Raw genomic sequence first — 24,532 nt, 5'->3', positions numbered from 1 at the left:
CTAGTGTCCGGACAGATGGGGCGTTTCCCCGCAGAGCTGAACCACCAGGAGGGAGATGAGGCTCCACCCAGTCCAGCCATCAGCACCGGACAGCAGAGTGCCTCAAGGTAGACAGAGCATTCATTGTGCTGATACCTGAGGAGTAAGATTACATGTGATATCTAATACTCTTTCTGATATTTTGTACTTAACTTTTTCTACAATGAGCACACAGGATTACAAATTACAACCCTACTGAATTCCTTTCTGGGACAAGTGCCACACAGCAGGGGATGATGGATGGAGGGCATCTTTGGTGTGGAGAGGTCAGTGATTCCAGAACCTCTTTGAGAGGAGACTCACAGAGCTACCCAACCCCACTCCACACGCACACACTGGCCAGGCCAGGCCCTGTGACCTCCCACACACACCCCCTGGCTTACCTGGGAGGTAGGGGGCCACAGAGCACAGCACAGCAGTTGGTGATAACACTTTTATGGCTGTAGGGGTTGACGGAGGCCTCGCCGCCCCTCTTGTTGGACCACGAGCCTTTGATCTGCAAGCAGGAAGGAGCTCTGAGTCAGGTACTCCCTTCATTTCCCCTTCTAGAGGCTGGGGAAGACCAGCACATTCTGAAACCAATTCTGGCTAGCCTATTGGAGGGAATGTGCCTTTACCCTTTAGTCGTTCCGTGAGAATGTGGGGGTCTGCTGGGTGTCAGGGAGGCACCCAGAAGAGGAGGCTCTGACCAAGACAGAAGTCAGAGCAGAGCCAGAGAGATGCCTCCAGAGGAAGCTTTCGGGGTGCATCATTCCTTCTCTTGCCAGCCACCCAGGAAGGAGGCTAGTGCAAGGGTCCAGGGCTCAGGCTGACCTAGCTGTGAACTCTGGTTCTCCCAGACTTGCTCGTGACCCCGGACAGAGCACTGTTTCTGAGTCTCAGTTCTCATTTGAAAACCAGGGAACTCTAGCAACGCTGTCGAAGCATGAGATGAAACCCTGCCCCTCTCTAGCTCCACGGAGCTGGCTGTCAAAGGCACTGAGGAGACCAGCAGTGAAGGAGACCGGCTTGACTGCACCGTGGAGTCTTCCAAATGTATCTGGCCATGACGCCCATTTCTGCTTAACCCCTAGTGATATCCTGCAGAAACAGCCCCCAGGAAATCACCTTGGGAGAAGCTGGCTGATGTCATTTCTGCTCTGTACCAATCACCCAGCATGTGATACCCTGTCATGCCTGTTAAGTTCCTTTCTCCAAATGACAGGCTGAGGTCAAGGAACGTATTTTCCGTTGGTCCATGGGCCTCTGAGCAATATTAGATGCCAGCCCTGGGACAGATGCTCTCATTTATTGTTGCTTGGAAGGATGGGAGGGGAGGGGTCAGGTCTGGCCCAGGGCTCAGCACATAGTGGGTGCTCCAACAGACAAGGTTTGTTGGTAGAGATCTACAAGGCAGCAGGGGGAGTGGGGAGGCTAATGGAGCTTCAGGCTTCTCTCTTGACCGCCCCCCTCACTAAGGATGCCTCAGAGAGCCCCAGGACTCCCTGAGAACAGTGGAATCGCTGTTGTCTACGAGGACAGCGTGATGGGCCTGAGCTTCCGAGTGCAACCCTGGCTCTGTCCCTTTCCAGCTGGTGACCTGGGGCAAGTCACTCAGCTCGGAGGCAAAAGGACCCAAAGAGAGGATGGAAACTGCAAGAACTCTGGAAATGGTAATGAGCCGGCCAAGTGTATAGCAATGGGGTCAGTGCTGCTCTGGTGGGGTTAGGGAGAAAGCAACCTCGGGGCCTGCCCAGGGTCTCCCAGAGCCCAGCCCTGAGCCCTGGAGGGAGATGCTGGGCTACCTCGCCTCTCTGCCTGCATTTTCCCAGAAGTTTGGGGGTCAGGGCTGCACTGTGGCTGCCCAGGCTCCTTCAGCCCTGCCCCCATCCCAGGATCTGGCCCAGGGATGAGCTGCTGCTCGAGCCTTTACTCACATCTTCATTAGTTGTCAGGTTGGAGGCGACGAGGTAAGTGTGAAACCCTGAGAGGCCCAGGATGGACCAGATGGAGAAGAAGCAGATCACCAACTCCAGCACGGTGAGCGGTGCAGTCAAGGACCCACACGGGACCGGGGCTGGGAGCCTCCCTCACCAGCCTCTCTCACCCATCCCTCTGTGCAGCTACTCCCCCGGAAGGGAGGTAAGTTTGTAACCGTCTATAATCTCAGCAGATCCTCTTCTGGGCCACAAGGAGGGTTCAAGAGCCCCCACAGGGCAGGACAAGCCCAGGGTCATGGACGGAAGACGGAACTGAGGGTTTCAAATACCAGAGCCACGGACAGGGCACAGTCCAGAGAGCTGGGTATCTCAGGGGGCTGTGCTCCTGGGAGTTCTTGGCAATTCTGGCCCCACAACAGCCCATTCAGAATGGGCTCTAGCTTGGGGGTGAACAGGAGCAGCTGGCACGCTGGATTCCAGAGGACAAACATCAGCTCTATCCCATTGCCCTCTGTTTACAGGATGTGGTGTGGGGACCCGCCTCAGGGAAGGGGCCTCAGGTCCCACCAGGGCTCCCCCTTGCCGACAAAGGATATCTCGCTGGTGTCTCCTTCAGAGTGGAGAGGAAGTTGCTTCCCTGAGAGCCTGGGGAGGAAGAGACAGGAGAGGGCATGGCTCAAGGGACAGTGACCACGGTCCCTTGAGCTGGCTGAGCTTGCCCCCGGCCCTCCCGCTTAGCCCTGACCCACCCCCCTCCGTCACCCCTAACTCACGCAGCGTCAGGTGGGTGACCACACAGGCGAAGATGAAGGCCGTCAGGAATGAGAGGGAGAGAATGAATGCATAGAAGAAGCGGTAGTTCCGTTTCCCCACACAGTTGCCCACCCAGGGGCAGTGATGGTCAAACCGTTCTGGAAGGGCCAGGGAGGCAGGTCAGCGCCGGGGGTTTAAGGCCTCCCGCCACAGCTGGGTGACCCCACCCCCTCACCCTGTCCACATGCAACTCTCAGTTCCTCGACACTCCTGGCCTCTGGCCCTTCACCTGCCGGTTCCTCTGTGTCTTGGCTGCAAGGCCACATCCTTGAGAAAGTTCTCCTTCAACCTCAGAGGAGAGTGAGGCCCCTGTTATTTGCCCCACTTCCCTGGCACTTGTCCTTTGCAGCACTTTGCCTACATGGGTTTATATGTTTATTTACAATTAGCAGGTTGGCTTGTAACCCCTTCCCAAGTGCCGTAGTGGTAAAGAATCGCTTGCCAATGCAAGAGATGCAGGTTCGATCTCTGGGTCAGGAAGATCCCCCGGAGTAGGAACTGGCAACCCACAGTATTCTTGCCTGGAAAATTCCATGGACAGAGGAGCCTGGTGGGCTACAGTGTGTGGGGTCGCAAGGAGTCGGACGCGACCAAACACAATAAGCACAACTGTAACCCCTGCTCCACTGTGAGCTCCATGAGAGGGCCTGGGCTGAACCCCAGGGCCTGGCAGAGTCTGGCATGAAGAAGACCCACAGAAAGGACTTGCTGCCTACGATCCTGGCCCCTTGGCAACAACCAATGACCCCTGCTCCCTAGCTCTAGAACAGAGGACCGGGGAGGGGCGGGCCCGCTATAACTTGTGGAGAAGCGGCATTGGAGGCCTAGTCAGAGGGCTGAGCTCACACCAGCACTGTGTCCCAGGGGTGGGGTCACGCCCAGGCAGGTGAAAAGTCCCCTGTGGGAATGTAGGTCACAAGCCTGACGCAGGCCTACACCGGGCCAGCGCCCTTCACAGAGGGTGGGTGGGGCAGATTCTCAGGGAGGAACGACACCCACTGAGTCACCCATTTCTTGGCCTGCTGTCCGGGTGCTCCCCCGGCTCCCCTGCTCAGGGAGTGCTGAGCTAGCGTCATGAGCTCACCGCCCTGGGGACTGTGCACAGTCACCATGGCTCAGCTCACCTGGGTCCTCTCGCAGAGCCTCTCCCTTACAACACCCTCCCAGAGGCACACCTGGGTCCCTGTCTGAGCTGCTGGGCCTCCAGAGAGTGGTGAGAGGGGACGAGACAGTCTCTGGCTCCCCAACAACCACGGCAGTTGTGGGTCAGGAGCTTAGCTTCCAATCCCAGCTCCACCCTCTCTACCTCACTGGCATGAACTCCTCGGTTCCCAGATTCTTGTCAGTCCAAAACCCAGGACTTTCAGCAGAGCTGGCCCTGGGCCACATGTCTAGAATGTCATGCTCCAGACTCTGGATCCTGGACCTGCTGAGGACCAAACCAAGGCGTCTCTATGTCCATTTCAGAGCTGGGGGAGGAATCCACCCACCCTGGGCTGAAGCTGCGATACCACTGGTCACATTCAGGGCCCCTCCCTGCAGCCCCTCCTCAGTCAGAGCAAATCTGAGGGAACCAGACTTCCTGCCCAGACGCCCCCGCCCCCCCACAAGCGACTCCCGGTCTCCAGGGCTCCATCCCTCTCAGGACTGCCCGCGCCCCCCTCTGCTGCCTCCCACTTACCCACACAGTTGTCGCAGACGCTGCAGTGTGAGGTGCGGGGCGGCCGAAACATCTTACAGGTGAAGCAGTACTTCAGCTTCACCACCTGCCCGTTGATCATCACCTCCCGGGTCCGAGGGGGTGGCCGGTACGTGGAACTGCCTGTGTTGTCTGAGAAGGGGAGGAGAGACAGATGGGGGATGGCCAAGCCCCGTCCGGGGGAGGGGGGAGCCAGTACTGCCTGGCCAGGACGAGAGAAGCTTCAGGGAAGCTGCTTGGGGGGACAAACATTAGGGCAAGATGGCTGCCGAGGGCATCGAGAGCTGTGACCACCCACCAAGACTTGCTGTCAAGTGCTGTGGAGAAGCTTCACACCCCTGCTCACGTGCCACTTCAGGAAGGGCTTTCAGGGAGGGAGACCTGGGAAGGCTTAGTGAGCTTCATCTGCATCTAAACATCCCAGCGAGCTTTATTTGCATCCTTATCGTCTGACCCACCAGGGACTGTAAAGAATCCACCTGCAATGCAGGAGACCTGGGTTCGATCCCTGGGTCAGGAAGATGCCCTGGAGAAAGGAATGGCAACCCGCTCCAGTACTCTTGCCTGGAGAATCCCATGGACAGAGGAGCCGGCAGGCTACAGTCCACAGGGTTGCAAAGAGTCAGACACGACTGAGCGACTAACACTTTCACTTTCTTTCAAACAAGCCTAGATCTGAGTTCTGGTTTCCAGGAGGGACAGAGGACACAGTGAGAGCACGCTATGAGGAAGCAGTCAGACGCAGGGTGTGTGGCGCCTGCAAGCACTGCCCTGCTCCCTGACAAATGCCAGTGTCACACTGCATTTCAACTCTGCTCCAGTTAAGAAAGAATTTTTTAAGAGTCAGTGTTGCTTACAAAAGGAGAAGGGAGATGCTTCTAAATTTAAAGATTTAAGAGATAGAAACCAGTGCAATGCTTGATCCTAGAACGGATCCTGTTTTCAAAAACAAAACAAAACAGGGGGCTTCCCTTGGTGGCTCAGTGGTAAAGAATCCGCCTGCCAGTGCAGGAGACGCAAGCTCGATCCCCGATCCAGGGAGATCACACATGCCTTGGAGCAACGAAGCCCGTGAGCCATGACTACTGAGCCTGTGCTCCAGAGCCTGGGAGCCGTAACCACTGAAGCCCGTGGGCCCGAGAGCCTGTGCTCAGCAACGAGGGAAACCATTGCAATGAGACGCACCCCAACTAGAGAGCAGCCCCTGCTCTCTGAAACTGGAGAAAAGCCCGCGCAGCAATCAAGACCCAGCATGGCCAAAACATAAATAAATAAAATTATTAAAAAACAAGACAAAACACAGCAACAGAAGAAAGTTGGGGAGCAAGGGGGAACAAGTGACTATAGATTAAAAATCTGGGAACCATGAATTCTCCTAGACGGGATAATGGAATTGTCATTATGGAGCAGGGTATCCTTAAACCTTGGAGATACATGCTGAAGTATTTACGGGGTAAGTGTATATTTTACTATGTGTATAATTTACTATGAAATGGTTTAACGTGACATATATGTTTGTGTGACACATATGACACACTAGTAACAACGATTTAATCTAGATGGTGAATTTATACAAATTTATTATACTAATTCTTCCCACTTTTCTGAACGTTTGAAATTTTTCATAATAAAAATTTTAAGAGAAAAAGAAATGCAGAGATACATGATATTCATGGATTGGCAGATTCAGTATTAGAAAACAATTTATTCTCTCCAAATTAATTTTTAGATTCAATATAATCCCAGTTGGGGTTTGTGTGTGTGTGTGTGGAAATCAACAAACTCATTCTAAAATTCATATAGAAATCAAAGGGCCAGGAATAGCCAAGGCACTCTTGAAGAACAAAGCCAGGTCTTATACAGCAAGACATTAACACTTATGATAAAGCCTTAGTACTTAAGACAGCTGGGTTTGGGTAAAAGGGGAGAAATGCTGACCAGTGGAACAGAACAGACTCCAGAAACAGGCCTAACATGTATATGATCATGTGATTCAGGACAAAGGCAACATCACAGGGCCAAGGAGGAAAATGGTCTCTTCCTGATAAAACAATGCTGGATCCACTGGATACACAAATGGGGGGGAAAATGTGACTGTCAGAAGGACTTCCCAGGAGGTGCAGTATTAAAGAATCTGCCTGCAATGTGGGAGACGCAGGTTTGATCTCTGGATCAGGAAGATCCCCTGAAGAAGGGAATGGCTACCCACTCCGGTATTCTTGTCTGGAAGATTCCACAGGGAGAGGAGCCTAGCAGGCTACAGTCAACGGGGTCACAAAGAGTTGGACGCGACTGAGCACACATATTACTGTAAGCCTGCCTCCCACTTAATACAAACTCAATTCCAGATGGACTACGGTGCTCAATACAAAACGTTTTGGATTAAAAAAAAGAAAAACAGAACAGCTTCATGACTCTGGAACAGACAAAGATTTCTTAAATAAGACACGAAGGAACTGATCATAAAAGAACAATTTGATAAACAGCATTTTATCACAATTAAGAACTCCTGTCCATCTAAAGAGATTATTGAGAATGAAAATATGACCTTCAGAGTAGTAGAAGATATGTGCAGTATGTTTATCTGACAAAGGACAAAGGATGTGTATCCAGAGTCTATAAAGAAGTCTATGAGTCAGTAAGAAAAAAATCAGACAGCTCAATCTGAACGCGGACAAAAGATTCAAACAGGCATTTTATAAAAGAAGCTGTTCAAATGGCTAATAGACACATGAAAAAGTGCTCATACTCATTAGTCATCAGAGAAATGCAAATTAAAACCACAATATGCTACCAGTACATATGCACCAGAATGGTGAACATGAAAAAAAAAAAATATATATATATATGTATATCTCAAGTGTTGGCAAAAATGTACAGCAACTCAAAATCTCATCTGACCACTTTAGACAACAGTTCTGCACTAACTACCAAAGCTCAGCATGTGCAGCCCAGCAGTCCCACTCAGAGGTGTTTTCCCAGCAGAAATGCACATGAGTTGACGTGCACCAAAGCCAAGTGCAAGACTGTTCTTAGCAACAATTCTCAAAATAGCCAAAATCTGGAACGACCCGAACTCCCATCAGTAGTAGAATGGAGAAAAAAACTGTAGTATATTCACACAACAGCATTCTATACAGCAGTGAGAACGAATGATCCTTAATTATACACAACAATATGAATGAATCTCACAAATGCGTAAGTGCACAAAATGCTCACAAACAAGTAACTGTAATCTATGGTGTTAACAGCCAGGATCATGGATATCCTTGTGGGGTGGGGGCAGGAGGTGACAGAGACTGGAAAGGGGAACAAGGCGGGCTCCACCACTGCTTCTTGGTCTGGGTGTGCTAATTACATGTGTGTGTTCCCACTGTGAACCCTCAACAAACAGAGCACTTATGAGTTGTACACTTTTGGCAAGCCCGTTATACTTCAGTAAAAGCCTAGGAAAAAGGAAAAAGAAAACAGAAAGTAACTTGTCCAAAGTCACATGTTGGGTCTGCTGGCAGAACAGGGTGCTGAACCTAGATCAAAACCCATAGAGCTACCCAGGGAGCCTCTTGGTGCCCCAGGCCAAGAGGACCAGTGCTCCCCAGAGCAGCAGCTCCTTCCCAGATGGAATTCTGAGTCCCAGGGGCGCCTGGGATCCCCAGCCCTTGGCTATGTTTCCAGCCAGTAAACGGGATTGACTCCCCGATAATACCTCTACTTTGGCCACTTGCTCCAGTGACTACTTACTGAGTGCCTACCATGTGCCAGGCACTATTCTAGGCGCTTGGCATGTATCAATGAACCAGACTCGTGTCTTACATTCTTAGCTACCAGAGACTTTTGCTAGGCTGTCTCTCCACCACCTCAACTGTGGCGTGTTTAAAGTGGAGCTAAACGTCTAAGCATCTCTTCCTTAGTAATGGCAGTATGGTCAAGGCAGGGGCTTTGAGGCGAACAAACATACTCTGAAACTCAGTTTTGCCACAGGCTGTGTGTGAGGCTGCAGTCAAATGAATTTTTCTCAGTTTTCTCATCTGTAAAATGGGAATAACAGGGAGGATGAGACATGAATTCTAGCTGCACCTCTTACTAGCTGGGTTTCTTCTGATGATGCCATTTGTGAGATGTGTGACAAGGCAGATCATTTAACCTCTCTGCCTCTGTTTCCTTGATCACTGAATGGGAGTAAGGGTACTTACCCCATAGGGCTATTGTGAGGATTAAATGAGTTAATGCACGTGAAGCAGCACAAAGCAAATGCTTAAGAAGTGTACACTGGGGGACATCCTTGGGGGTCCAGTGGTTAGGAATCCACCCTGCAATGCAGGGGACACAGGTGCATCCCTGGTCGGGGAACTGGATCCCACATGCCACAGAGCAACTAAGCCTGCGCGCCACAACCGCTGAGCCTGCGCACCACCAACTAGAGAGTCCGTGCACCACAATGAAAGATCTCACACGACAGAACAACGATCCCACATACTGCAACTAAGACCCCATCCAGCCAAATAAAAATGAATTTTTAAAAATAGTGTGCACTGTTATTATCAGCTCATAGAACTACGGAGAGAAAGAAGGGAATGAGAACAGGTCACCGAGTGCTAGTGCGCTAAGCGCTTGCATATATTCTCCTCTTCAACATCTCCGGAGGGGCAGTTACCATCTTAATGTCCAGGCTACCGTTTAGGAGCCTTTCCAGTGAGGCGAGTGACTTGCCTAAGGCCACACAGTGGCAGAATCACGATGTGAATCCAAGTTCCTGAAGCTTGGGCTTGAGGTCTTTTTGTAAATTTGCAATTGCCACAATGAGTGTTATTCTTCCCTGCCCGGTTCCTTATTTCTCCTGATGGCACAATCCAAGGGCCACGAGGCACCTCAAACAGCATGTAACACGGTCCCCGGTCCCCAGCAGATACCCGATGCCGCTGCTCTCACTCTTTCAGCTCACAGATGAGGAAAGAGGCCCAGGGAGGTTACGGGATTTGTCCGAGGTCCCACAGCCGGTGAGTGACTGAGCCAGGGGAACCCAGTCTGGAGTTCCCCGGGCAGACCCTTCCTTCTCCTTCATCTGGGCCTGGCCAGTCACTAGGTCTGGTCAAGTTCTTTCTTCATCACCATCCCTCTCCACTCCCAACCCCCATCCCAGCCCAGGCCCGTATTACCGAACAGTACCCCCAAAAGACTCTTGCTCCCAATCCCGCTGCCTTTTAACCTGCCCTGCACTCACCATCACATTCCCTTAAATAACCCCTTTCAAGTCACTTCCCAGCTCAGAAACCGTTCACTGGCCTCCCCTAAAAAAAACAGGATAAAGGTAAACTTCTCGTCCTGATATCAGGGCCCTCCACAGTTGTGTTCAACCTCCGTTTCCAGCTTTGTTCCCGCCACTCTGCCCTGGCTTCCTGCCCCCCATGACCCAGCCGGGCCTCCCTTCTCTCTGCTCACCAGGACTCACTGGGCCTCAGCAGCAGCCTCTCTGACCACAGGAGCCTCACACACAGCACAGGACATGCCCTCGACCCCGTGCTGAGCTGTGACAGGACTGCTGTGTGCGTACACTGTCTCCCCAGCTGGACACTACATCGCTTGAGAGCAGAGACAGTGGGACCAACAGGCAGCCCTGGGACCTAGGACCTGTGAGGCAGCAGGCAAGGGGCAGAGACACAGGCGGGCCTGCAGTTTACGCCCTGACCCTCCCACCTGGAGCTGGTGCCCTCTGGGAAGCTGCTTAATCTCTGTGAACCTGCATCTGTCCAAGCAGACAAATAATGACGACCACCTTGAAGAATGGAAAGGATCAGCAAGGGTACAGGTCAAGGAACTGGCACTCAGTGAGTATGTACGTGTGCGCTCAGTCACTCGGTCGTGTCTGACCCTTTGCAACCCCATGGACTGTAGCCTGCCAGGCTCCTCTGTCCATGGGATTTCCCAGGCAAGAATATCAGAGTGGGTTGCCATTTCCTACTCCAGGGGATCTTCCCGACCCAGGGATCGAATCGAACCTGCGTCTCCTGCATTGGCAGGCGGGTTCTTTACCACTGCACCACCAGGGAAGCCCTGGTAAGTACTTACAACAGCTGTTTTCATGAGGAGCAGCAAGAATGTGCAACCTACCACACAACCGCACTCACTTCACATGCCAGCAAGGTCATGAACAAAATCCTCCAAGCTAGGCTTCAACAGTATGTGAACTGAGAACTTCCAGATGTACAAGCCAGATTTAGAAAAGGCAGAGGAACCAGAGATCAAATTGCCAACATCCGTTGGATCACAGAAGCAAGAGAATTTCAGAAAAACACCTACTTCTGCTTCATTGACTACACTAAAGCTTTTGACTGTGTGGATGACAGTCAAACAAACTGGAAAATTCTTAAAGAGATGGGAATACCAGACCACCTTACCTACCTCCTGAGAAATCTGTGTGCCGGTCAAGAAGCGACAGTTAGACATGGTACAACAGACTGGTTCAAAATTGGGAATGGATTGCATCAAGGCTGTATACTGTCACCCTGTTTATTTAACTTATATGCAGAGTACATCATGCGAAATGCTGGGTTGGATGAAGCACAGGCTGGAATCAAGATTGCCAGGAGAAATATCAATTATCTCAGATATGCAGATGACACTACCCTCATGGCAGAAAGCAAAGAGGAACTGAAGAGCCTCTTGATGAAAGTGAAAGAGGAGAATGAAAAAGCTGGTTTAAAACTCAACATTCAAAAAACGAAGATCATGGCATCTGGTCCCATCGCTTCATGGCAAACAGATGGGGAAACAATGGAAACAGTGACAGACTATTTTCTTGGGCTCCAAAATCACTGCAAACAGTGATTGTAGCCATGAAATTAAAAGACACTTGGTCCTTGGAAGAAAAGCTATGACAAACCTAGACGTGTATTAAAAAGCAGAGATATTACTTTGCCAACAAAGGTCCATATAGTCAAAGCTGTGGTTTTTCCAGTGGTCATCTACGGATGTGAGAGCTGGACCATAAAGAAGGCTGAGTGCTGAAGAACTGATGCTTTTGAACTGTGGTGTTGGAGAAGACTCTTGAGAGTCCCTTGGACTGCAAGCAGATCCAACCAGTCAATCCTAAAGGAAACCAACTCTTGAATATTGAAAGGACTTATGCTGAAGCTGAAGCTCCAATACTTTGGCCATCTGATGCGAAGAGGTGACTTATTTGGAAAAGACCCTGATGCTGGGAAAGACTGAAGGCAAAAGGAGAAGAGGGCAAGCAGAGGATGAGATGGTTGGATGGCATCACTGACTCAATGGACATGAGTTTGAGCAAACTCTGGGAGATGATGAAGGACAGGGAAGCCTGGCGTGCTGCAGTCCATGGGATCACAAAGAGTCAGACACGACTGAGCAACTGAACAATAATAACAAGCAAGGCACAGGACCTGGAGTCTGAAACGTTGGGTTTGAACCCTGGTTTTGCTAGTCACTTGCTACTTTAGGAAGTCCCTTCACCTCTCTGAGCCTCAGTTTCCTCATCCATAAAATGGAGACAAGACTGTCTCACTCTCACAGAGCCATGGTGAGGGCTGAGTGAGAGGCTGGGAGGGCAGCCCTGAGCACAGCACTGGGTTCACAGGAGCCTCAGTCCTGACAAACAGCTCAGGCTGTGACACGTAGGGTATAGAACCCCCCAGCTCCTCCCAAAGCTGTTGATACTGCTGCAAACTCAACCATAATCCTGTTCCTCAGGCCCTAGGTCCCAGAACCTGCCCCTGCCCACTGGTGTCTCCCAGACTTGGATACAGGCTTTGGAGCCAGACAGGCACGTGGATACGAATCTTGGCCCAGACGCTTACTAGCTGTGTTGTGTGTCAAGTTGCTTAACCTCTCTGTGCCCTCATCTGCTGCAAAAGAAAATGGGCCATAATCGAATCCACCTCCTAGTGCTGTTAGGAGATCAGGCGAGAATTCATCAAGTGGGTTTAGCGAAGTGTCAAGCAGCTGGCAAGAGCTTAATAAACACTAGCCATTACTATTACTGGTGTTGTTTCTACGGAACACTATATTCCAAACAACTGATTTATGAAGAGACTTGACAACACAACCCAGCTGTGAGTGAAGAACAGCCACAGACCCTCTTCAGGGGCCAAGAGAAAAGTTACTGGACCCCTCACTGGATTCCCAGAGGCCCTCCCAGGGCACAGGGGTGCCCACACCTCTCCCCAGGGCAGGAAGAGAACTCCTGCCTGTATGCTCTGGCCTCCAGCAGCCAGGCCTCCTCCTCTCTAGAACTCTGAGAAAGAGGAAGTGAGGCTCTGTGCACCTAGCGTCTTCAGGCTGCTGGGAGCTGAAGGTGGAGAAGAAGAAAAAAGGGCCACACTGGTACAAGGGTGCCACCCAGATGCTGAGTAAGGTCACCAACTGCAGGGTCCTAGACGGGGCAAAGGAGGCCTTGTGGGCGTGCTGCTACACAGGGGAGCCCCACGTGGAGTAGGGGAAGACAAGCAACTGTTTGCTCTTTCTCAGGTCAGACAGTGCTGACCAATAACCGCCCTGGAGTTGGCCTCAGAATCTTCCTCAACCCCATTCCTCCTGGCACCCATCACCAGTGGTAACTTGTTAGTGCCCAGAGCCAAGGCCTCTACCCACGCCGACCACAAGGCTCAAGCCTCTTCACTTTCAGCAGAGGAAAACCACTTTCAAAGCGAGTGCACATTCCCTGTTTCACTTGTACCCAAACACCCGGCTGGGATGTGTGCCTGACTTTTATCCACTTCACTCCAACAGTACAAGGTGGGGCTGAAATTAGAACCCTTGTCCTCCAGGGCATTCATCTGTCCCTTCTTCCAGACACAAGCATCTGTGATGTCAAGTTACTGTACAAGGCCCAGGGTGGCGGGTAAGGGAGATAGGGCTAAGTACCCAGAGGTGAGTCAAACGTGGTTGCATTGTTACTCAGCGCAGAAAACAGTTGTTGCAGAAATGAATGAAGCAGCAGTAATGAGACAGGCTATCCCTGCCCTGCGGGAATCTAAGATCTCCTCCGGGGCTCCGTCTGGTGCAGGCTCTGCCCCAAGAAGTAAAAATGGCACCCCCAGGTGGGAAACTAAAGCCCCCCCGGACGTGGTAATGAGTGGGAGGCTCCTTCTCGCTAAAGGGCTGGGAGAAGGAAATGGATCTCCTACACCTTTCTCTCGACCGAGGGCCTGCTCTGGGTCTCTTCACCCCAACCCAAGCTCCAGAGACACGCAGCCCCAGCTCTGCAGAGTGAGCCTGAATGGCTAGGGCTGAACCAAAACCCCGTGGCTGGCAGGGAGGCCCCTGGGGCTGGCCATGAGCTACTGAGGAGGTGTTAGGAGGGGAGACCGAGCACTTCTACTTGCCCTGCTGGGCCCCGATGCTGCCCTCCCATTGCCCCACCTGCGGAGGAAACAGCTGTGGGTGCCCAGCTCCCAGGCTTGATGTCAGCCAGGGCGGCCAGGCTGTGAGCACTGAGGTCACTGCAATCTCCGCCTGACCAGTTCTGTTCCTTATGGAGCCCCTGCCACAGGCAGGCTTCCTGGCAGGCCTGGGGATACAGGAAGAGCTTGGCCTGGGGGCAGAGTGAGCAGGAGCAGTGGATAATTACAGAGTCAGCACAGGAGGCACCGAGTCAAGTACAGTGACTCTGGGACCAGCGTGACCTTATTGTGAAACCTGGCCTGGCCCCTCGTTAGCCTGTGATTTGGAGGAAGTTGCTCAACCTCCCTGAGCCTCAGCCTCCTCGCTGGGTGATGGCAGTTTCGACCTTGTCAGATGATGATGCCAATGAGAGATGGAAAGATGTAACCCAGGGACGGTCAATCAACGCTGTTACCAGTGTCTGCACTCAACACCATGAGAAGACAGAGTGGAATACGTGGGGCAGGGGGGCAAGAGGCAGCATTCAAGAAAGCAATGAGAGGGACTTCCCTGGTGGTCCAGTGGTTGAGAATCCACCTTGCAATGCAGGGGATACAGGTTCAATCCCTGGGTGGGGAACTAAGATCCCCCATGTTGCAACTACAAGCTCGTAAGCCTCAGTGAAAAGATCCCAATAGGGGCAACAGAGATCCTGCGTGCCGCAACCTAGACCTGGCGCAAATACACAAATAAATGTAAAAATAAACATTTAAAAGAAAAGAGAGCAAGAAGGGATGAAGAAGCTGCACTGGATGGGAAAACGGGAAAGAGTGAGACCTCAGGCTCATGCGGGTGGGGGCAGAACACGGCAGCAGAGGGGACCCCGGGAGCCAAGGCAAGAGTGTGCAGTGTGGCTAGGGAGCCGGGGAGTGGAAGGAGGTGAGGAGGGAAGGGAGGCCCCGAGCCCACCTTGGTTCTGAAGGCCAGTGTGCCTCAGGGGGTGAGCTTTCAGGAAGGTGGGGGACGGTGTGCCTCCGGGTCATGACACTAAGCAGCCCTGAATCACGTGATGAGAAAAGGCATTCCCAGTTTCAATTCTCTTTCACGCCTTGACTCCATCAGGGCAAGGTCTCAGCTCACAGGCCTGATCGTCACAGGCCTCAAAGTAACTGCTTTCCACAGGCAACTGTAACCACCAAGGATTCTGTAACACTGTTATGCTTTTGTCCTTATGATAATCTTCTACTTGGAACAAGTGGCTTCTGCTAACAGGGGTGATACACATTTTCCAATGGAAAAATACATTTAAAAGCAAGCCATTTACTGGAAAACTCTAAAGAAAGGAGGGTACCAAGGTGAGATGCTGAAAGGGCAAAACCACTCAGGTTGTACGTCAATGGCCGATCTTCCGGAAACAGGGCTGAGGGCACTGGGGGCGGCCCACGTTCTGAGCTGGGGGCAGGGGGCCGGGTCTAACGTGGATCTTGGAGAGAAGACTGTGACCGAAGGGAGAGCGGCCGGTGGAGCACTGAGCCAGCGGGGTGGACAATGAGCTGTCCTCCCCGGGGCAGTGGGCTTCAGAAGGACCCCCACGGGAGACATCCTGGAGACAGACAGGATGTGGTCTGTGACCTGCCGTGTGGTGGCGGAGGGAGAGGCAGCTTGTTTCTGTCGTGTGAGCTGTAACCATGGCTAGGAGAGTGTCTATCACCCGGATTTGGGTGTTTCCATGACCTCCCATCACACCAGGGGCTTTCAGGGGCAATGCTGCCACCTCCTACCCCTTCTCCAGCTGCCCAGAGCCTGCAGGCGGTCCAGATGCCGGTCTCACCGGCTGTCAACTCAGGGGCTCAGACCAGGGTGGCCCACCACTGCCGTCGGCCTGAGCCTCTGGGGTTTCCCCAGACATCTACCTCTAAAACAGGGACCGTCCCGGGCAAACTGTGAGGCGCTGGCCACCCCACCCCAGACGGTCCTTAGAGGGTGTGAACCCTCGAACCAGATCCTGTGCGGCTGGAATTGCTGTCTATGGGGCCAAAGCGAGAGGGTCACACTGTCTGCATGGGTGCAGGTCCCCAGTGACCAGCTCATGTTTATATAAACAACTTCACCTGCCTCAGAGTCAGCCCCCAACCTTCTCGAAAAGGCTCAGGGACACCACAGGCCATGACTCGCTCCACAGCTCTGGGTGCTGCTGCGGCCACCACCCTCTCCATGACCACCGCTAAAGGGACAGCTCGTGCGAATTTGCCGTATGACTCAGGGAGCTCAAACTGGGCTCTGTAATAACCTAGAGAGGAAGGAGGGAGACTCCAGAGGGAGGGGACAGAGTTCACCCGTGGTTAATTCATGTTGATTTATGACAGAAATCAAACCCATGTTGCAAGGCAATCATCAATCGATAAAAAGTAAATAAACATTTTGTAAAAAGGCTCAGTGATGTTAGTCCTTTTAAAGAAAATATGTTTCACCTTGAGGAGAAGCCTCCAGCTCAAGTTCAGAATTCAAAGGCCCCAAAGATGCCACCTTCCAGGCTAGGGAACTGATCTCAAAGGGATGTTTCCAACCCTGACGCTCAGGGGTCCACAAAACTGTCTCCACCCCATGCTGCAAATTATCTGAAGCATCCGTGTCCAGCTAACACCGCCTGCTCAGCATCCACACCGGCCCCTTTGTCCCACTGTCCTCTCCTCGGGCCCCATTGATGTGGGGGAGCTCCCCTCACACACCTTCCTGTGCTTGAAGTCCACTCACACCTCAGGGTTTGGCTCAGGGCACCTCTCCAGGAAGCCTCCCTGAAACCTCTCAGCAGAAGACACTCCTGGTTCCTTCTATCCTCTTCCAACACCCGATCTCACCTGTGGCGGCCAGACGGAGCTTCCCCCGGGGACTGAGCAAGCCTGGAGACCCCCAGAGGGAGGGTTCACATCAGCTTCGCACCCCAACCCCCACCTCCGTGCCTCCTCTCCCGGCAGTCAGGAGTCAGCATACAGAACTGACTCATGAATGGCCAAACCGATGACATCTAATTGGGAGACATTCCAACTGTCTTTCCACTGGTCACTGAAGGAAGCGAGGAGGGCCTCACAGAGGCTGGTGCATTCAGCCCCCACGTGCAGACAAAGTGAACAACACACTCACCACCCAGGAAAGACTGCTGGGCCTGCCTGACGATTCTGTAACGACCCAGGGCCAAGCCGGAAGGACGAGGCACTCTGGGAAGCTACTACAAAGGTATGGCCCCACTGGGGTCACACAGGGTTCCCAGACACTTGAACTGAGACTTAAGAACAAACAGCACGTGGCGTGGAAGACCAGGACGTGTCCCGGCCGCAATCCCAGAGGAGGAAAAACACAGGGTTTGGGAGCCGAGGCTCTGGGGCCATGGGACCCTCTGCCTCAGTTTCCGCAGCGGCACAGCCAGCCTCACAGCTGCAAGGATCTACGGGAATAAAGGATGGGATGCACTCAGCACAGTCAGGCTCTCCCTGAACCTGGGGATTATTCCGGTCAGTACGACCCAAACAGCTCACGGAGAGGCCGGAGGGTGCCAGGCAGCCAGGCCTCTGCGGCCCAGACTGAGCTGGACATTAATCCGGCCTCATTAGCCCCGACCTGGAGGGAGGAGAAACGGGGCTGCCCGCAACCAGCTGCCGGGTCAGACCTGGGACACTGGAACGGCGGACACCGGGAGGCTGAGTGACAAGGGCCCAGGGGTGCAAGAAGGAAGGAAGGAAGCTGGATGCAGGCTGGGGAAAAAGGCAACCGAGGGTGTGGCCGAGGACAGGCCAGGGCAGTGGAAGGAGACAAAAACAGACAGGCACGGGTGAGCATGCCCCCCCAAGCTACTCCAGAGCATCAGTGGACCGACTTCCAGGACAGATGCCGCAGGGCTCTGCCCCTCGCGGGGTTGCCATGGCTCTTCAGAGGCAGCTGGGCGTTTATTCAAAAGTCTGTCTGAGAGTCACCCTGTTAGAGGAAGGAGCCAACCACGGACCGGAAACCCCCGAGGTGTGCAACCATCCACGTCACTGCTCAGCAGGAAGGAGCCAGGGTGGAGCAGGCTGAGATTAAGGCCCTGGCTGCAGCGGTGCCCGGCCACCTGGGGGGGCAACCTGTGCAGCGGCTCTGGGAGGCCAAGGGCCACCTGGGTGCTGGCGGCACAGGTCCTCTGTGGCCATGCCGGCCTTCCTGCCGTCCCTCAAACACACCAGTCTGCTCACCGCTCCCAGCTTTTGCTTTTACTGTGTCCAGGCCACATGTGACTGGCTTATCTCAAGGCCACCTCCTCCCGAGGGCCGGCCTGACCATCTCATCTAGACCAGCCCACTCCCCACCCCAGCGAGCTCTCCCCAGACAGCGGCAGCGGCTCAACCCCTCATCTCTGCAGGTCCTTGTGTCTTTGCTCGGGTATCAGCTGCTTCACAAGGCATTCCACCCCCCTATACAATTGTATACCCTCCCCCAGCTCTCCCCCTGCCTCCCCAAGCTTCCTTCTTCTCTGTGTCGTAGCCTAGATATTTGCTAACTGTCTTTCTCCTCCCACTGGAATGTCAGCTCCAAGAAGACAGGGATTATCATCGGATTTGTTTGCTACTGTATCTAGAAATGGTGTCTGGCACGTAGTAGGGGCTCAGTAAATGTTTGATGATTGAATGAATAAGTGCGTATGAATTTTTAAAAGCAGGGGTTCTGGTTAGAGTGCCTAGGGTCCTATTTGGGCTCTTCCACTTACTGTGTGACTTGTGACCATTTACTTAACTTCCGAGAGACCCAAGGTAATCAATCAGTAAAAGGAGAATAACAACAGCACCTGTCTCACGGGATTACTGCAGGATTACATGAGATCATGCATATAAAGAGGTGAACACAGAGCCCAGCCTCCTGTAAGTACTCAGGACTGTCTGGCTGTCAACACCAGCCCTCCCATGCAGGTATTTCTTGCTTATCCGCTCACTTGCTTATCCTCTGCTGCTTGCACTCTAGCATCAGCTCCAGCTGGCCCTGCTCGTCCCTGGACCCCCAGGGCCTAGCACACTGTGGGAAGAGAAAATCAGGCCTCCTCTCAAATCAAGGAAGGCGCAGTTTGCAGACACAGCCGCAGCTGGAGCAGGGGCCTCACCGATCTGTTTCTCCAGGGCAGCTGCCTCACAGACCGTGGCCCGGGGCAGGATTCCAGGGTCGGTGAAACTTGTCTGCAGCAGGCAGCTCATGACGAAGAAAAACAGGATGGCAGCAATGATGGGGATGGCGAGGGTCAGGTGGCGGGCCAAAAAAGGACAGCTGGAAAAAGAGAGGGAGAGAGGCGTGAGCAGATACCCCGGGGGCTGCCTGGGGCACAGGGTTGCAGCTCCAGGCAGGCGCTGTCATCCCAGCAAACACCCCATGGTCCTGAACGGATGCAGAGGTACGGCCCCTGGGTGAGTGCGGCCACATGCCTTTATGTCCTTCCGCCCTGCCCTTCCGTGCCTAGAGCAGACATCACTAATTGATCCTTGCACTTTCTCCCTGAGCACCTGGCAGACGTGACCAATAGGTCCTGGCACTCAACCCCTGCACTTGGCTGCAACCTCCGAATCCTTCTACACACAGAGTTTCAGGCAGGCGCCACCAATGAACTGGACTGTCACCTGAGATGACTCATCCATGACGATGTTCACGCATTTATTCGGTTACTCCACATGTGTTTACTGAGGTCTTTTCCGTCTTCCTGGTGGCTCAGGTGGTAAAGAATCCACATGCAATGTGGGAGACTGGGGTTCAATTCCTGGGTCAGGAAGATCCCCTGGAGAAGGAAATGGCAACCCACTCCAGTATTCTTGCCTGGGAAATCCCATGGACAGAGGGGCCTGGTGGGCTACAGTCCACGGGGTCGCAAAGAGTTAGACACGACTGAGTGACTAACATAATTCCAGTCTTAAAGGCAATACCTTTAACAAGCAGCAGGGATAATGGCTGCTTGTGAGGAAGACAAGAGTCCCCCTGCTCTTTCAATGAGGCTTAGTCTAGTGGGGAAAACAGATATGTAAACAAAGAATTGCCACACAGGGTGTAGCCTGTATAATGGGGAAGACAGAAGTAGCAGAACAGTTAGGAAAGACTGGCTGGAGGAGAGAAAGCCTGGGCTAGAACCTGAATGAGTCGGGTCCGCCAGGTAAAGGGGGGCTGAGGGGACAGCCTGGTCCAGGCACTGTCACCCAGAGACCGGCATCCCCGCTCGGTTCTGTCAGGCCCCCTGGCCCTGGTGAGCCCCAACAAACAGCCCGCGCACAGGTCTAATGCTGAGGCCCACCTATACTATTAACTACTGTCCTGCGTGGCCTTCCCTCCCAGGGCCAGGGTGGCCCCTGGCGGGCTGAGAAACTACTATCTGGGGATGACTGGGCGTTGGGAGGCCTGAGTCAGCCCAGGTTCCAGGAGCCGGCGAAGCAGCAGGAACAAACCTGTGGGTTATCTACAGTTTCTGGAGCCTCCACTGTCGGAGGGTCTGGCCTCCAGAGAGGCCCTTCCCTTGAGGAGCAGAGACTGCCAAAACCAAGGGCTCCCAGGGGGCCACGTGCTGCTCCAAACACATCAGCGGTCCCCGGGCCTGAGCCTCAAACAGAGCTGGGCCCTCCATGTCACCCACATGACAACTCAGAAAAGTTCATGTACAACTATACTTCTTGGGAGACGGAGAAGACCTGAAGTCTGAGACTTGCAGAGCCCTCAGAGACAGCAAGTTCTGGCCGCCTGGTTTTACTGAGGGAGGACCCCAAAGCCCATGGGCAGATCCCAAGTCATCTGGCCAGGCAACAGCAGGATGGGGGTCTCCAGGCTCCCAGCAAATGCTCTGTCCATTTCATTCAACAAATACATGTATTTTCTATTGTACTGTAAAATAGTTACTGTATCGAGTGCCTACTACATACCAAGCCCTGTTCTTGGCACTGTGGGTACAACAGTGAGAATAAATTCCTGTTCCCATAGAGAAAGGCAAGAAGCTAACAAAAGCATAAGTACCGTATGTCAGATGGAGGTAAATGTTTTGGAGAATAAGTCAGGGCAGAGGTGGCAGGAGGCTGGGGTGCAGCTGCCTCTATTATAGGGATGGTCAGGGAAGGACAGGAGAAAGTGTGCGAGGGAGCCAGGTGGCTCTCTAAAGGAAGAACATCCCAAACCATGCAAAGGCCCTGAGGTCGGAGCGCACACGGAGGCCACTGTGCCTGGGAGGGAGGGCACAGGGGACAGTGGGAGGAGAGGGGACAGGGAGGAAGCCATCACCAGGGCTCCAGCTCTTATCTAGAGAGCCACGGGATATTCAGATCTGACGTGGAATTAAAGGAACCCTCTGGCTGCTGCGTGGGGCAGGAAGCAGGGCAGAAGCTGGGACGCCTGTGCAATAACGCACCCAACCCAACAGAAGAGAACACCATTCACAGCAGGAAAGGTCCCTGCTGAGAGCCCTGGGAGAGTCCTCTTACCCTCCAGGCCCTCACCAACAGCGTTCCCCTACCCGGGGCCCCCACCGAGCCCCCACCCCAGTCCAGGCCCAGGTGAGCTCTGGGCCCGAACCCAAACCTTCTTGCCAACGCCACCAGCCCAGGTGAGGAGGAGCAGAGACAAAGAGGAGATGCTCTACCAGCCCTCCTGGAACCCAGAAGTCCTCACTGCCCCTCCCTCTCTGGAGACAAGCCTGGCACCCGTGAAGACATCCCCTCAGTCCAGAGGAAGTCCTGCTTCTGAACGGACCAGATCCCACACTACGGGGTCACAGGGGCCAGCCTGAGCAAGCACCACTTCCTCCTGCCTCAGCTAGGGCCCTGGCTGGGAGGGCCTGGTGGAGCCCGAGGGAGGCTGGAAAATGCACTTTCAAAAGACCCACATGGGCCGGCCCAAGGAGGTGGATCTGAAACTCAGCCCAGGGGCCATGCTGGGGACCAGTGGAGCTTCCCCAGAGCTTCTGCTTGCTCATTATTGCAGAACTTTTTAACCCACCCTGAGTCAGAAAGGCAAGCTGAAAGGGAGAATCTAATTTGTAGAAAGTCTTCACCTTGCTTCAAGGGGAAGCCCAAGGTTGCAGAAACAGGGCCTGGCAACTGGAAAGGGTACCTGGGGGCCCCTGTCTTTGTGGCAGCCCAGCCAGGGCCCTTGGGAAGGGTTTTCTGGTGATGACAAGTAATAGCAGCAGCCAGCTCTAGACGCCTATTACCAGCTGAAAGCTTACGTGCCTAGATTCATGTCATCTCGTGACACCCTGAAGGGATGGGTAATGTCATAAATCCTGCTTTATAGATACGGAGACTGGGGTCTGAGAAGCAAAGTGATGCCCCAAAGTCACTCACTTAATGCCTGGTGGAGTTGAAATCTGAACCCGCTCGCGGGCTGCAGAGATGGCGTTCCCGACCACCTGGGTAACTGAGTAAGACCACAAAGAAGGGTGGGCAGCAGAAGAGGGAGAGGTGGGACTCACGCAGCCCGAGTGTGTGCATGCAAGGAAATCAGGGAGAGGTGGGACTCACGCAGCCCGAGTGTGTGTGCATGCAAGGAAATCAGGGAGAGGTGGCTCAAGCTGGAGATCAAGCGTACAGTGGAAAACTTCTGATTCAAAGATGTGATCTGGTAAAGGGACACGCGTCCCTTCCTCCATCCCTAAAACGGAGAATCTGTGTGGGCCAGTCCTGGGTCACTGGGGACATGAAGAGGTCAAACGCCCACGGAGACAAATATGACCTGTCACACAGAAATACTTCGGACTCGTGAAAAATAACAAGGCGCTACAGCTGTTCCTGCCATGGAACCAGCCAGAAGGTGCTCTGGAGTGTTGGGAAGAGAAGCAAGCCAGGAAGTCAGGGGGCGGGGGCAGGGGGCTGGGAGATGTCTGGGGGGACCACAGGAGGAGAGGGAAGAGCAGAAAGCTCTGGAGAAAATGAGGAAGGTGCAGAAGGGGAAAGGGGAGGTCTGAGAGGCCCAAAGATGAGGGTCTAGGGTGAGAACCACTGAGGGGGAAAGTTAGGGGGTCGAGTCTGAGAGTAGAGAGATGACTAGGGGACCCTGGAGGGAATAGGGAAGATGGCTGGGGAAACTGGAGGTGAGAGTATACAGCCAGAGGCCAAGGAAGACATTCAGAAGTTGTCTGGAAGGGATACAGAGATAAGATGTCTGGAGGGGTCAGAAAGAAGCTGGTGGCAAGAGACAGTCCAGAGGCTAGGATAGGAGCTGCAGAGGCCTGGGGCAGCTTCCAAGAAGGCAGAAAGGATGGGCGTCCTGGAGAGACACGGGGAGGGCGGTGTTCCTGGCCAGAAGCTGGCAAAGGCAGAGTGCCAGGGAAGGAGGGGGTACTAAGGGAGGGGCAGGGATGAGGCAGCTGGCAGGGACGGAGGGGACCAGCTTAGATGATGATCCACATGGGCAAGGGGGAGATGCCGAGTCTGGGAGGGTTGGAGGGGACCAGGAAGGACAGATGGGGGATAAGCAAGGAGACGGGAGAGGCCCGAGGGCAGACTCTGAGAGGCACAGGGAAGATGCCGGCCAAGGAGGGGCTGGGAAAGGAGGGTGCCTGGCAGGTGCTGCAAAGGGTGGAGAGTCGGGGAGGTGGTAGAGGAGACGGGGTGCCCGGCAGGCGACCAGAGGAGCTGGAGTGTCCATCAAGGCCTGGGGAAGGTGAGGTGAGCGGCAGGGGGCAACGGGGACCGGAGGGGACGGGGCACCTCGGGGGGCGGGGACGGGGAGGGTTGGGGGGCGCCGCGGAACTCACTCGAAGACGAAGAAGAGGACGGTGGTGGTGAGGATGAGCAGCAGCGTGAGTGCGAAGACGCCGCCGTGGCCGGCCAGCATGAGGCGGCCGCCGCAGTAGAAGCGGTTGCGGCCCGGGAACACCTCCCACTTGCGCCGCGGGCGGCGGCCGAGGCTCCCGCTGCCGCTGCCGCTGCTGCTCCAGCGCGGCGCGGCGGCGGGCGGCGGGGGCCCGGGGCCCGGGCCGGGAGGCGCGGCGGGGCCGGGGCGGCGCGCCCCGGGGGAGGCGGGCGGCGGGGCGGCCCCGGGGCTGATCTGCTGGTACTCGCAGTCCTTCATGCGGCCGGCCGCGGACCTCGGCTCCGCGCCCCGCGGGCCGGCCGGGCCGCACGGGGACCGGGGCCGAGCGGAGGAGGGTGCGCTGGCGGCGGCTGGCGGCGGCAGCAGCGGCGGCGGCGCGCGCGGCGCTCGCTCGCAGGGGGCGGCCCCATGGCCGGCCCGCCCCGCCCCGCGCGGCCTCCCGCCGCAGCGCCCCCTCCGCCCGGGCTCGGGATGGCGCTGCGGCCGCGCGGCGGCCGGGTCCCGACCCGCCGCAGGGCCCGGACCCCATCCCGGGCCGGTCCGATCGCTGCCGCACGAGGACGCGGCCGCGGAGGCGCGCTCCAGGACACTTTCTGCTCTTTTGCAGTCAGACCATTTGTTGGGCGTCCCCTGGGTGCCGGGCACCGTGCCAAGCCCCGAGATTTGAGAGGTGATCTACTTCTGGCAATCTGGATTTCCAGGGCCAGGCTTCACCACCCATCTCTGAAGACTTAATGCACAGGCATCTCCGGGGCCGGCAGGGGTGGGCTCGGGACATAATCTGCTTGGAAGGCCAGCGGCCTGTTAATTACTGTCGTGAACTTCAAAATGCCCAAGGAGTCTGTGCGGCATATCTCTGCCCCCTTCACCCAGCTCTGCAATCAGGACCCAGACCCAGTCTTCCTATCCCCTGATGGGGTGGATGCCA

At 54.5% G+C, this 24,532-nt stretch overlaps 1 protein-coding gene across 3 annotated transcripts in view; it reads right to left on the bottom strand.

The window, feature by feature from the left end:
- ZDHHC18 (zinc finger DHHC-type palmitoyltransferase 18) overlaps positions 1-23,933 on the bottom strand; it is a 28,345-nt gene extending 4,412 nt beyond the window's left edge. For all 3 annotated transcript variants that reach the window (XM_070383384.1, XM_070383373.1, XM_070383394.1), the window contains exons 1-7: positions 23,546-23,933; positions 18,932-19,092; positions 4,453-4,602; positions 2,732-2,869; positions 2,555-2,603; positions 1,956-2,058; positions 423-535 (exon numbers count right to left, since the gene is read on the bottom strand). In XM_070383384.1, coding sequence (XP_070239485.1) covers positions 423-535; positions 1,956-2,058; positions 2,555-2,603; positions 2,732-2,869; positions 4,453-4,602; positions 18,932-19,092; positions 23,546-23,862 — 1,031 coding nt within the window. In that variant the 5' untranslated portion in view covers positions 23,863-23,933. The remainder of the gene's footprint in view (positions 1-422; positions 536-1,955; positions 2,059-2,554; positions 2,604-2,731; positions 2,870-4,452; positions 4,603-18,931; positions 19,093-23,545) is intronic.
- Between the last annotated feature and the right edge of the window lie 599 nt (positions 23,934-24,532).

This window comes from Bos mutus, chromosome 2 (assembly GCF_027580195.1).
Source record: "Bos mutus isolate GX-2022 chromosome 2, NWIPB_WYAK_1.1, whole genome shotgun sequence".
NCBI classification, from domain to species: Eukaryota; Metazoa; Chordata; class Mammalia; order Artiodactyla; family Bovidae; genus Bos; species Bos mutus.
The sequence above is the reverse complement of the archived record's forward strand: the minus strand, read 5'-3'. Positions and strand labels throughout refer to the sequence as shown.